Source organism: Anser cygnoides, chromosome 6, assembly GCF_040182565.1.
Source record: "Anser cygnoides isolate HZ-2024a breed goose chromosome 6, Taihu_goose_T2T_genome, whole genome shotgun sequence".
In the NCBI taxonomy this organism is placed as follows: domain Eukaryota; kingdom Metazoa; phylum Chordata; class Aves; order Anseriformes; family Anatidae; genus Anser; species Anser cygnoides.
This window is the reverse complement of record NC_089878.1, coordinates 26,674,473-26,688,283: the sequence shown is the minus strand read 5'-3', so window position 1 is coordinate 26,688,283 and position 13,811 is coordinate 26,674,473. Positions and strand designations below refer to the sequence as shown.

At 39.5% G+C, this 13,811-nt stretch overlaps 1 protein-coding gene across 5 annotated transcripts in view; it reads right to left on the bottom strand.

Moving 5' to 3' along the window:
• MYLK (myosin light chain kinase) overlaps positions 1-13,811 on the bottom strand; it is a 212,298-nt gene that overhangs the window by 61,678 nt on the left and 136,809 nt on the right. For all 5 annotated transcript variants that reach the window (XM_013171240.3, XM_048072380.2, XM_066999193.1 and 2 more), the window contains 3 exons: positions 12,728-12,808; positions 11,463-12,367; positions 973-1,089 (listed from right to left, as the gene is read on the bottom strand). In XM_013171240.3, the coding sequence (XP_013026694.2) occupies positions 973-1,089; positions 11,463-12,367; positions 12,728-12,808 (1,103 nt within the window). The remainder of the gene's footprint in view (positions 1-972; positions 1,090-11,462; positions 12,368-12,727; positions 12,809-13,811) is intronic.

Below are 13,811 nucleotides of genomic sequence, written 5' to 3'. Positions count from 1 at the left end.
GTTTAAAAAATTAGTTACTGGAAAAAAGATAGAATAAACATTATGGAACCACCCATTTCAGTCACCTGTCTCCAGGTACCAGAGCATGAAACTTGGTTACTCTAAAATTTATTGGTGGAAGACAGAACCACCTAGCAAACAATTAAGGGCAGAACTCTGTGTTAGGTCTGAGCTCAGACACTTAAGATTCTATATATTTGTCCCTGATCTACTTTGACAACTGAAGTCAAATATTTATCGCAGGTAGTTAGAGTCCATAGGGACAAAAGGAATATAATTAAATTTAAGATTACTTCTTGAGTCTAAAAATCATCATCTGGGATGCTGACAGCAGATTGAACGATAGGAAAACAATTTGAGTTGTTTTAGATCACAATTCAAATTTAAAAATATCAGCCATCCCCTCTGCCAGTCATGGATATGGGATATACAATGGCATCCCTCAGCTAGCAAATTATCCATTTTCTAAGACTATGGCATACAAGGGCAGTTGAGCTACTAATTTGTTTGTATCACCTCCCTTTCACTAGGAAAAACAAAGGACCGGATGTCACTGAATACAAAGAATTGAGAAGTTCTAGACAGAGAAACATGCCATACATAGCAGACCTGAGACAGACTGGTAGCCAGCCTCCCACACGGAATTCTTACACACTTTTAAAGAATGTATATAGCTCAGAAGCAAATCCTCATGGATTCAATTTACTGCTCTAAAATCCTTTAGAAAAGTAGTAGGCAGCAGGAGCATGTAGATTATTCTACAAAGCAGTGAGAGTCCTTGGCTCTGTACTGTCTCTCTGCTCATGCTCCTTTATGGTACCCACTGAATTATTGTACGGACCAAAAAGCGCAGGAGGGAAGTGGGAAGAGTTACTTTTTGTGTAAGTGGTTCATAAAGGCTGGCTTGGGAGAGAAAGGGGGGGAAGGAGGAAGTTCTAAGGATGATTTTCCTGTATGCAGTAAAGTACTTACCTTCCACCATCACTTTGCAAGCACATTCAGCTTTTCCTGCTGCATTCTCTGCTATGCATTTGTATTCGCCTCCATCTTCAGGCATGACCTTCTCAATGGTAAGTGAACACAGTGTCCCTAATGCAAAGGAGAGACCAAATGAACATCATGTTGCAGTTCACTAAAAGCTCAGTGCTGCTAAGAAACAGAATGCATGAAATAATCCAATCCTTTACTACAGTTGATCTTCACTACCAGAAAAAAACGGATGTTTTGACCTTAAAAATTCAGCAGTGGAATTGGAACCTTATTAATGCTGAAATAAAAACAAATGGAGGATAGATATGTTGAATCATATCACTGTTCCCCATGATTCTCAAAGCTGTCCCTGCAGTGCTCAAGTGGTTAATGGATAGGGGCAGAGAAAATGAAAAGCAGAATCTCTGCTACTGTTCTTTGTCTTGTAGCAGGGAAAAGAAGTCCTCACTTCGATGTTTTTTTCTCAAAAGCACTAGTAATGCAGGACTATAAATAAGAGAACTTCTATAAACTGACCATCTATAAGATTTGATTCAGCCTTATCTCTAGCTCTCCCATGGACATCTATGAAAGTAAAACTCCAGCTTACTGCCCAAGTTTAAAAATGGCACTGAGAGCCATTTTCTTTCTGCTTGAATTTCTCAAAGAATGAGTGACTAATATTATAATGTTAAGAAGTCCAACTTCTAATTGGCAATCAAATTTGTCACTGCAACAAATTCCCCACTCCATTTCAAACAAAAAAAACCAAATCTGACTTTAATGGGTTTGCAGAAACAGGATGCGACATAAGTTCTGTAGTTACCAAGGGAAGCTTGGTATGACCCAAGGGAAATACATTTCCTCTTAAAAAATAAAACTCTGTGAACCAAAACAGAAGTTGTTCCCACTGGTTGGGGGACAAGGAAGAACTGTGGTTCACCTAATTCCTTACATTCACTTGCATTGCTTGGAACAAAGCACTTTGCTTCTCAGGGAAAACCCCACTTAAAGCACTCCAGACTTTCCCTTCCAAATATCCCTCATTAAGAGAGGGTAAAGCGTGGTCTTGCTTTCTTCCTTCCTCACTGGAAAGCCTGGTCTGTACTCTAAACACAACCTGAGCCATTGTTGTTATCTTGCCCAGAATGCCTCGACCCTCCAGTTATTTCCGCCACAGGAATATCTTCCCTTCCCTTCTTCCTCCATTTACCTTTCTCAATCTCTCCTAATTAACGGCAAGAGCAGACAGATGATCTTTCTTAAATCTTTTCCCTGTGTCTTGAGACACAAAGAAATTCTCTTGCCATTTTCCATCTTTTTTTCTATGTTACCTGGGAGCTGCTTTCTACATTCCAGAGTGCCTGATCCCAGGCTCACCATCAAATATATCACTTGTGATGTGGGAGATGGCATGGTCACACTGACACTAATCCTTGGAAAGGAGCTGATTCACTGTGCTGTCAGAAGAACTTTGGGAGTTTAATGGCTCCTCTTGGAGACCAGATCTCAGTTCTGATAGGGTAACTATACTTTTGGCATTCAGATTTTCTCTCATTGCAAAACTGGTTGTTATAGTTCAAGGCAAATCTTTAAAAAAAACACACTCAGACAGTTCTCAACAAATTTGCTTTGTCAGACACACATGGGTTAGAAAGAATTGAATGTTTCTGTTGTCCTCATTCTCCACAAAATCAAGAAGCTCTAAATAGTGCTAATTTTCCCCTGAGAAATGACATAAAAACTCTCTCAGAAGAGGAGCACTGACCCCTCACTCAGATGGGCTGTGCTCAGTCACCCACAGGGTGAAGAGAAAAGCCATGTGCCTTCCCTGAGTCAACTCATCTTCATGAGTCAGGCTGAGCCAAAAATGTCACGAGCTGCAGCCCTGTTCCAAATGGAGGAGGGACATTAGCAAAGTATTCTTGCAGGCATCCAGCAAATATAAATTCAGGTGTCTCTGCTGTTTAGAGAAAATTGGAGGGTAAACAAAAGATAACTTACGGTGTAAGAATTTGTGTAAATCTATACAATGTGCTTAGAAAAGATCACACCTTAGAACCTAAAAATGCCGCTGCCAAAGAACATAGACTATGGAACAACGACACATAACTAAGAGGAAGATTTCTGGCCATCTTACTTCAGGGAAGGAGCCTGGCTTGTAAGCATAACTGAATCTTTAAGAGACTAGAACAAAGCAGCATGTACTTTAGTTTCTGCTGGAGGTTTCTACCTGCTCAAAAGCCCTTCCTTGCCTGTACGTTAATGAGCTCACTGAAGACTCGTGTGACATAGGACCATGCCTCACCATTCATGCTGTTGCATTGCTGACCATACAGCATCCTGCAGCAGCATAAATTAATGCCTTATGAGACACACTTCCTTATGCAGCAAACACAAACAGAAACATCCCACCTTAACAAGAAGACCTTCCCCAAAGTTAGACTAAAATCTAGAAACTAATCCTAGCAAATCTCATGATGGTCTTCTACTTGCCACGTGAGTTCAATGGTCTGTTAGCTGTGATTTTATAATCCAGCATTGGCCAAGCCATGTGGCAGGGTCTGACTGAAGCTGCATTTGGCTTATTCCACCGGAAACAGAATCCTCATGAGTGGAGAATGAAGGAAACATGATTTTTCAAGGTTTAACCTTTATCTCCTGACTTCAAGAACCCTGCAGCAATAATCTGTATCCTATTTCCCTTCACTCCTTCATAATCCCCAGCAGCTACACCAGCACAGCACGTACAAAGGACATAGGGTTTGCTGGGCTTGTGGCTACCACCAGATGTGATGGTAGTATTCTGCCCTCAGTGGAGGAGTGAAGGGGAAATGAGATAATTTGAGTCATTCTCCTTTATTTAGCCACTACTATTTATGAAACCGTGGACTACTAGAACTTAGTGTGAAATTGACCCATGGTTCACAAAAGCATTTGCCGGGCTGGGTCAGGGGGACAAGGGGACACTGACAGCATGGTTGTAGAAACCTCTTTTCTTGCAAAACCAGGATAAAAAGACAGCAACAAGAAAACAAACAAACAAACAAAAATAACAAAAAGCACAAAACCAAAAACCAGGCAAAACTCGACAAGATTTAATAAGGACAGGAAAGTCCCCAGAATGTCTATGTTCTGTGAGCTAGAGCTCCAGCTGATTCCTGGGGCTGGAGGGCCAAATGTCTTTCAATGAAATATTTGGCATTTCCTCTGCAAAAACGCTTTGTGACCTGAAATGAGCTTATTTTTCTCATAAATGTAAGAAAACCCAGACTGATTACTCCAGTTGGAAATCTGAATCATGGCACTTTGCAAATCCCAATCAACTGAAAGAATTTGCAATTAATTTCCTCCTTTTCTCCTCTTTTTCTTTTAGGAACCAATCCACTGTCAATCTTTAAAACACTGCCATGAAGTGCAGGGTTAGAGTAAACATTAATAGTTGGATCTTCCAGTTAGCAGAATGGTGCAGCTCTAGAAAAGACCTTAGCAGCCACAGAAGCTGACAGTTTACTGGGGACTCTGGTTTAGAGACATAAAGCCTTTCCCTTGCATTTTGAGCTATTAAAGGATTTTCTGACTTACTCAGAAATAGTACAAACCAGTTTAAAATATCTCTAGGCTTCTGCATTCTTTCCATGATACTCTGCAGAAAGTGAACTTCAGATATAAAACAAATACACAAACCAACAAAAAACAGCTCCTGCATCTTATTCCCTGCTCTGGCATCTAGCTGGATTAACTCCTGACTCCTGTCTGTGATGCAAAGTGAAGTTACTATGTCTTTCTCGTTTATATCCCATCGGACAAAGAGGTAATATGGAGTATTTAGCAGTATTAACAAATACTAGGTCATGAGAAGTTGTGCCTAGGAGTCATAATAAATTTGTTGAAGAACTCTTTGGCCCACTGGTGTTAATTTTCTAATGAATCTCAAATTGTGCAGGAAAGTGCAAATATGTGCTAATGTCCCAGTCATGTTTTAAAATGGCAAGTGGCTTGACCTGGAAACTACTGATTACCATTAGGATGACAACAGCCAAAGCAGTGAAAAACTCACAGGAGTTTCAGAGAAGAAAAAGAGTCAAATTTAATTATTGTTAATTAATAGAGTTGTAAGGAAAGCAACATGAGAAACCTATTTTCATCCTTTATGAGATTACACATTTAACTGTGAAATGTACCTGTACATAGGTAATTTGTCTCTGCTGAAATATTTTTATCTCACATTTCTGCTTGTAGTGAATGCCGTATTAATATATTAATGACGTTCACAGTAGGCAGAGTTAGAGCTGCCAAAATAAGGATCTCAGGAAACAGCTGACAATAGGAAGTCGTCACTTGGTATGTTTCTGGTGGACTTCCTCTGTGATCAGACAAGGACCACAGCTATTCAATATCTTAATCTGTGATATAGAAGTATTCACAAATTAAATGTTGATAAGCTTACAGATGATCAAAAAACTATTGGAAAGGGAAAAGAGGAGAAAGATATAGAAAACAAGGCAGTTCACGTAAACAGTCTCATTTACTTTTTTATCCGAGTCCTATTCACTAAAAGAAAATGGGGCTTATTGGAATGACAAATAACATAGCCATGGATGGGAAGGGATGCTCTACTGCCATTAGATTTAAAGGTTTAACACGGAAGTAATAAACATGAGCTCCACTGTTATGAGGTAGAAAGAGAACCAATGATCTCCAGCAAGCACAGCAGTAGGATCTCCATCTCACTGATACTGATGCTGAGATACAGTGCTGCTGGCTGTTTTCTAAACCAGATAACAAACCAACAAGCAGCAACTGAAGAGGAGTATTAAAAAGACAAAGAAAAACCCACCCCAAAACAAAAACAAACAAACAAAAAAAAACAAAACCCAAACCTCTAAGGCCTAGATAAAGTGCATTATAGAGAGAAAACTATAAGAGCTTGACTTGTCAAGTCTTAAAAATAAGAGAATTAGGAGAGCTGTCTTGATTACAGAATGAAAGCCATTATATCAAGTACAAACAGGCTCTTTAGCTTAGCGAAGGAAGGAAACTAATATATGGAAGCAGAAACCAGATCCAGTCAAGTAAGAAATAAGATATTTCCTTGTTTCTTGATTTAAAAGCAAAGTACTAATATGAATAATTAGCCATTGCAATAAATTAACAGAGATGATAGCAAATTCATCTCTTTCACTGTATTTAAATATACACTACATACTTAGACTACTGGAAACTTCAGACAAAAATGACAGTACACAGGGAAATTTTGTGGCATTTGACAAACATGGAGTTGTGTCAGAACTGATGCTCAGACGGTTGCCCTAGACTTAAGCTTTATGAAGAAACTTTTAAAGCTGCAGGTTCCAGCTACTTTCAGCAGTACACAGAATTGTGTTAATAACACACCAAACTCTTGCTAAAAGTTAATTAAAAAAATAAATCAAAAAAGACATGGCAGATCCTAGTTAGAATGACATAAACATGAATAATTGACAGGAAGGGAAGACAGGAGTAATATTAAGTCACAAGAAAGTTGTTAAGGCATTACTGCTAACAGGATTACCAACTCTTCAGGCTGCCAAGACACAGAAAAAAAATATTTGTGTCTTACACAAAGCAATACAAACTCGGCATTTTCTAACCTATATTGTTGCTGCCATTCAAGGCTGTATTAAGTAGTTCCTCCTCAATCTATATAGTCACACGGTACTAAATCTAGCCCAAAAAAGCATAACAAGGTGGTTTAACAAAATGGCAAATTTGCCAATTTGTACTTATATTCATCGTTCCTCTCAGTTCTCCAGTCTAGCAAGAATGCCAGCTTCCAAATACCTTTCACTGGTGTCTTCTAGAATAGTTTTTGTAACCATGCAAAAATTTTCTATCTGTTTTTTTCTATCCAAGAGTGAGTTACATTAGGACACTAGCACAGGCCAGTACTCTGCCAAGTACTATACAAATCTAAAACAAAATGGTTCCTGCTCCACAGAGTTCACCGTGTGAGGAAGTTTGTTCTACTCAGTCCTTATATGTCTAACTCCACTGTAATGTCTGCTACAGCCTTCTTAAAACCTTTTTCTTTTCAAAAAAAAGCCCCCCATAACTTCAAACAAAAGAGCATTCTCTCATATTGAAAACAATTGCTTCTTAACCACACGCCATCTAACCTGCCCATATATATGCATGAAGCTTTAATTGAGTATGCTCCTTTGTGTTTGTCTCACAATTTATTTTGAGATTTCACAGGCAAAAAAAACCACAAAAAAACAAACAAACAAACAAAACACATTAGTGCCTTCCCCCACAAACAGGATAAACAACTCTGACAAGTGTTTAAAAGAAGAAAAATAAAATCAAACCCTTACTAAAATCCTACCAGTTGTAAAAGAAAAATGGTGTAAGAGCTCACTTTGTCATAAAAATGATACTCTAAGCAACAAATCACTCATGCCAATCAACCTACAGAATACGATGTGGGGAATTATTAAAAGAAATGGGGAAACAAGTACCAATGTTCATGATTTGGAAGGGAAATAAATCAGTATTAATAATTGAAATGGAAAATGTAAGAAATGAGATTGTTCTTAGACATGTTGTGAATGTAACTTTCAGTATAATGCTGCCTATATTCTGACTTCTAATTGCTAATTTAAATTTTATCCAAGAATATTGAGTACATTGCAAACCCTAGATTAAGTACTACACAAATACCACATTGCGTGCCTGAATATGAAAGTCGTTTTTGGAGCAGGATGTATTTTTTCATTCCCTGAAGACCTTAAAAGTCAATGACTATTCCAACTGGTGTTTTAATTTGTGCTTCTGATGGCAAAGATTTGGGGCTAACATCCCCCCTTCTCTTGTCCTATAATGGATAACCTGCTTTGGACAGTCAATGCAGTGTCAGCCTTTTCAAACACAGAGGAGACATGAATAGAAGTTGTTTTTAACAGGTAAAGGGCCTTAGGATCAGTTAGGAAAAATATGCCAGGGAAAGTCGCTTTCTGTGAGTTAGTACGTAAAAGGAGAAGTTACCTCTCCTATCCAGTGAACTTGTTACGCACAAGTATATTTTGAAGTCTGTCCTTGGACAAGTATGCTACTTGTTTTATCAGGTGGGTGTGTTTCTGAAACAAGATCTCATGCATTTGTATACACAATATATTTGACACCAACAGATCACTAAACCACTACTTTTGGCTTTCTGGCAATGACAGAGAGGGTTAATTTCATTTCCAAAGGACAAATACATGGCATTCTGCCAAGGTTCATGTGTTACTTATATTGAACAGTTCGTGGGCCACTGGCCCACAACTAAGATGGGCTTGTACTATAATAAGGAAATAGAGATCTCTTGCTCTAGATAGAATATTTTCCGGTATCCAGTTGACTAAGCATAAGTAAGCCATTCTTTGTGAGATAACTCTGGAAAATGTACATACAGCATTTTCAATATATGAGCCAGTAGTCACCATGAAACTTCATGGCAGCACAGAACCAGGAGAAATAGCTAGGAACATACACAGTCCCATTTTCATTGTGGATTTTGGCATTGAACTCAAGAGGAGTAAGATCATACTGAATAAATAAAAAATGACTGCACGATCTAAGCCCATTAATGTGAGCTAGGTCCATTTGCTCTGAACTTCTCTCCTTCCCCCAGACTCAGCCTTCTTTCAGCTGAGATGACTGTAGGGGATTATCTGCAGAGCCCATTACATGCTGCTCCAAGGTTGGCCAAAGGCACTTTTGCTGAAGGATATGATGCCTGTGGGCCTGACCAAGCTGCCTTTGCAGTGTTCTGGGCAAAACACAGAATGTGGGATTTTTGCACTGGTCTGCTGAGCACTGCATCCAGTTTTATTGTTGCTCTCTATGTTTAAAGCTGCTCCAAACACTTTCTGTTAGACTAACCCATATGAAGAGTTTCTCTATCAAGAAATATTTCTTGATACTCATCGTGAACTTGTTATTTCTCAGTTCTAGTCTGTAGCTCTAATTATTCCTTCTTCTCTCTTGGTTACTTCAACTATTTACATGCTCCTAATTAGGGGAAAACAGAAAATCAACTTCTGAGAAAACTGGAAATTACTTTAAGAATCATGCATATGTAGTTAACTTCTTAACAGCTGTCATTAAAGCATTTCACAGCAGAAGAGCAGCAACGTGTCCTTCTCCAGGTGTCAAAGTTGGCAGGTACTGGCTGAAAAAAAAACAAAACTGACCATCGTGCAATGCATCCCTTCAGTGTACCAGAAGGTATGCAATAAGGTTAATAAAAATACCTGTAACCTTCTTTCTGTTTCTTTCCATTAAAGGAGAAAACCACAGCATTTACTTCCCTGTGTAGTATTTCTTTCTAAGAGCCTCTGCAAATATGTGCAAATGACAGCATAACTTCTAAGCACAGGCAATACTGATTACCTAAGCAAGATAATAGTGCAATAATGCAGGTAAAACTCAAACATAAGGATAGTTACTTCACTCCGTGAAAAAACAACAACATCCTGAAACAATGGATTCCTCATCCAGTGGTGACCTTCATTCTTTAGCTCAATGGAAAGCACTGCTACAGTGGGACATCCTGACAAAATGCCAGCTCTGTGCCATGATCCAGGAGCGCCACCCAGTCCAGGCAAACTGGGTGGGACATGTCATGTAACCCTGCTCAGGCAGGTGGCAGAGCATGTATGTACGTCAGTATCACTTCACTATACTCCGGTGCAATGAATCCAACTCTACTGGACTTTCACAGAAAGGTAGAGGTTGGGAGGGACCTCTGGATGTCTTCTGGTCCAACCTCCTGCTCAAGCAGAGCAACCTAGAACAGGTTGCTCAGCACCACATCCAGACAGCTTTTGAATACCTCCAAGGAGGGAAACACTACAACCTCTTTGGGCAGTCAAAGTACCATTTTATAAAGCAAATATGAGTTCAGGGATTGTTAACAGTCAATTACTCAGCTTCTTTTAGTCCAGAAAAGAGCTTTCTGCAGCACCACATCACTGAAGTTTTGGCACTCTAGGAGGCTCCCCCACAGCTCAGAATTGGATTATTTCTGTCTAATAGAGATGCTTTCTATCTAGCATACTTTGAGAGGACATGTGAAACTTTGAGGTGCATAATTTCTTTTCACTCTGTGCAACTCCAAGAAAACTCATGAAACCTTGCTATATGGGCTTCTTCCACTGTAATGTTTATTAAGCTGCAGTTTCCTACCTTCTGATCCCATCAGCCCTTTTCACAAGGATGGCATTTCCTCCAGTCAACTTTTTCTCATATACGTGACAGTTATCCAGACACAGTGCACCTGCTATCATTTCCCACTCCCCATCTGCTTACATTGTTATCCCCTTAATACAGTACTCAGGTAATTTTCTTTTCCTTTGTGAAGAAAACAATGATTCTGACTGCATCTACTTTAAAGAATCCTCATGTTTCAGTGCTTGGATCACTGTTTAAGAATTCACTGGTTGTGGTGAACCCTCATGTGTGTTCATTTGATTTTCATGTAATAACACTCTAAATGCTCTGGATTAAATGAAGCATGATTCACAATTAAGAATGTGGACCCCTGTATATTAAAAAAAAAAAAAAAGAGTTCACATGCATAGTAAGAATCATAGCTTGACAATGTGTAAGACAATGTCATTCTCCCTATAACTCCTTCAGTGTTTTATGAAATGAATATGAAGTATGGAAGACTATCTGTATTATCAGTTATCCTACCTATTTTTTTGCACAAGGCAAATATATTTTATCTAAATGCAATATTATTTCATACAAAACCAATATAGTGGATTTTGATTACTCAGAATATGGAATATAAAGAATAAACACTCAATTTGACAACAGTAAATGTTCTCTCTGAGGACTTTTACCAAACTCTATCCTGTTTTGAAATTAGTTAAAAGTCATCATGCTATTGGTGGACAAGTACTTCAGTGTCTGTAAGGACAACAAAAACATCTGTGGGGGGACACTAAATACACTAGAAATCAATTCTGAACTCTGATCTTAAACATGCAATTTAAACTTGTAGTAATTTCCTTCTATAACACTACCCCTCTTTGCTTCTGTGTTTCTTAATGCAATAAAAAACCTGAAATATTAAACATACAAAAGAAATAAATCAGAATTTGTAAACCAGCAATAATATTATTCTGTTTTCCATCTTCTAAATCCTTAAAGTTCAGCTTAAATAAACGTCATGTACCAGCTCCTTAAACAGCATCAGCAATGTAAACAGCATTTAAAAACACAAGAAGTTCAACTTTATAAAAATTACATCTGCAGGCTGTTAAAGGAGAATCTGCAAGAAATGTCAAACATACTGTTCCTTGTGTACTCCACTGAAATAACAAGAAAGTTGCATCTGGAATCAGTTACTGGCACAGGACTTAAATAAAGTATTGCATTACCTTTAACAAACTTAATATTATTAATCAAGAGTCAGATATAACAGTGTGTCACACAGCTGGCTTGTAATTCAATTGATTTACCTTCTTGGGAGATGACAATGGACTTTGATGATTTGATGGTTTTGCTGTCCAGAGTCCAGGTGACAGCTGCAGGAGGATCCGAGGAAATCCGACATTTTAAGACCAATTTTTCACCATCCACTATTTTAGCATCCTGAAGCTTCTCAGTAAAAGAAGGTGCTGTTCCTTTGCTTGGTGTTGGCTTGCTTGGTGGTGGTTTGCTTGCTGCTGGTTTGTTTTCAGCTTTTTTCCCAATTATTCCGCCATCCACCACGGCGCACCCATGTTCACAGTTCCTGTCATTCTTTTCTTCTTTTTTCACTGCTGGTTTGGCAACAGGGGCTTCAGAATTGGGGGTGGCATTCTGGGCTTCAGAATTGGTGCGGGCATTTGGTGCTGGGGTGCCAGCATTGCCATTCTCTGCAGGTGGCTTTTTCTTTGCGCCCAGCACAGACCTGAAATCTGTGACAGCTGGTTTAGGAGGTGGCACCTTCTCTGGCAATGGGGTTTTTGGGGTGCCCTTCTTGGCCAGCACAGAGCGGAAGTCCACCTGTTGAGGAGCATGAACTTTCCTTTCCTCTTCTGACAAGGTCTTGGGCTTGACCTGCCGCTGCAGGTTTGCTCGGAAGTCCATTTGCTCGGCTGGGATTTCTTTCAGTTCCTCCTCAGAAAAACTTTTGGTGCTGACTTTCTTGCCTAAAATGTCACGGAAATCAAGCTGCTCAGCTTCCTGCTGCCTCAGGCTCTCCTCTGTGTGTTCCCGAGTTTCCACTCGCCTCTTCAGCACACCCCGGACGTCTTCCTGCTCTTCCTCAGCTGCTCTGGTTTCACCGCTGCTCTTTCTGAAGCCACTTGTTCTACCAAATGTTAGTGTACCATGATCTCCACCATCTCTTCGCTCTCCAGAGCTGGCTGATTCCCTCCCACTATGATCCGAAAAAGAAAAGAAAGAGACAGCCAGGAAAGGGGCTGGTTTAAAAATGTCAGGGAACAATCTCAGAGCAGGAACAAAATGTGTTTATAGAAGGGGAGGTTGATTAGAGGAGCACACTCCATTAGTTTATTGCATCAATGATGACTTCAGGGTCCATATAAGGGCACAAACAAAAAAAGATCTTCTCTACTCTGGCTTGGTACAATGTGCTTAGCCTGTATGATGAAAACAATTTGTTGGGTCACATTTGGGGATTAGATTGAACAGCAGCCAGACTGGGTCCGTAAGGGCAGGGAATTAACGGAGCAAAAAATAGAACCCACCCATGCAAGTCCCTGGGAAAAATACTCACTCTCTGAGCATTTCTGCTCTGGAAGCTGAACTCTCTCGCAGCATCAGAGACACCTGGCAGCTGCATTCTCCAACTTGGTTCCTGAAATGTTTAAGTGAAATCAGAAAAGAAGAGGTTTCTCCCTCCAAGACTGTAACTTACCTGAGCTAAGTGACTGGGTATTGCACTAAAACAGCTCAAAAACAGGGCGGCATTGTGGTGGTTGACTGAGTGGAGCTGTTCCCCTTATACTTGGAGCCAAGCTATCTCAAATAGCTTTTCCTGTTTTGTGACTGTCTACACTGGGAACAACATACTCCACGAACAAAAATCAAAGCAATTTACAGAATGAAACAGCTGCAAACAAACAAGCTAAAGGAAAACAAATACAAAAGCTGGAAAATCGAGGCAGAGAAAGGGGCTATTTTGCAAAGTTGAAAAACTTCCCAACTCTGCCTACTGTTTATTTATTCAAGCCCAAGCTCTTAAGTTTCCTAATGTTAAGATATTAAAAGCAGGGTCTCATTTCCTTCCCTCCCCCACAGCCCAACCAATCAGCAAATCCCATCTACATGGATTGCTCCAGTCTGTGCATGTTTATATTAAAAAACATAAAAGTGTCACCATATATGGTGCTGAGTACTTATTCTTCCTTTTGCAGAGGAATACCATGGATGCCTTCTGAAAAGGGCTCCCATTAAAGAATTCATCAAAGCACTCCCCCCACCCCCACCGCACACTCCCTCCCACAGATATATATCATTCTTCTAGCCCCAAACAGCTCTTCTCCACTTAACACAGAAGATGCCAAAAGCAAAATTTAACTCCCCAAGACAGCAGCTCTGTAATTGTTGCCACTACTTCCCTGAAATACTATTAAAAACACACAGACTTACTACTTTAAAGTGATTAAGGACTTGAGATATTTTTCAATAATGAGAACACTTTTGTTCTTCCCAATATAAGCTAACAAAAATAAGCTAGGACTGCAAACTCCTAGATGATTTTTCTTTTTAAACAAAAATATTTTTTGTTATTGAAAACATTTCTTGTACATAGCAAAAGACATGTGAACTGGGGGAGAGGAAGGAAAGAGAGGCAGTTT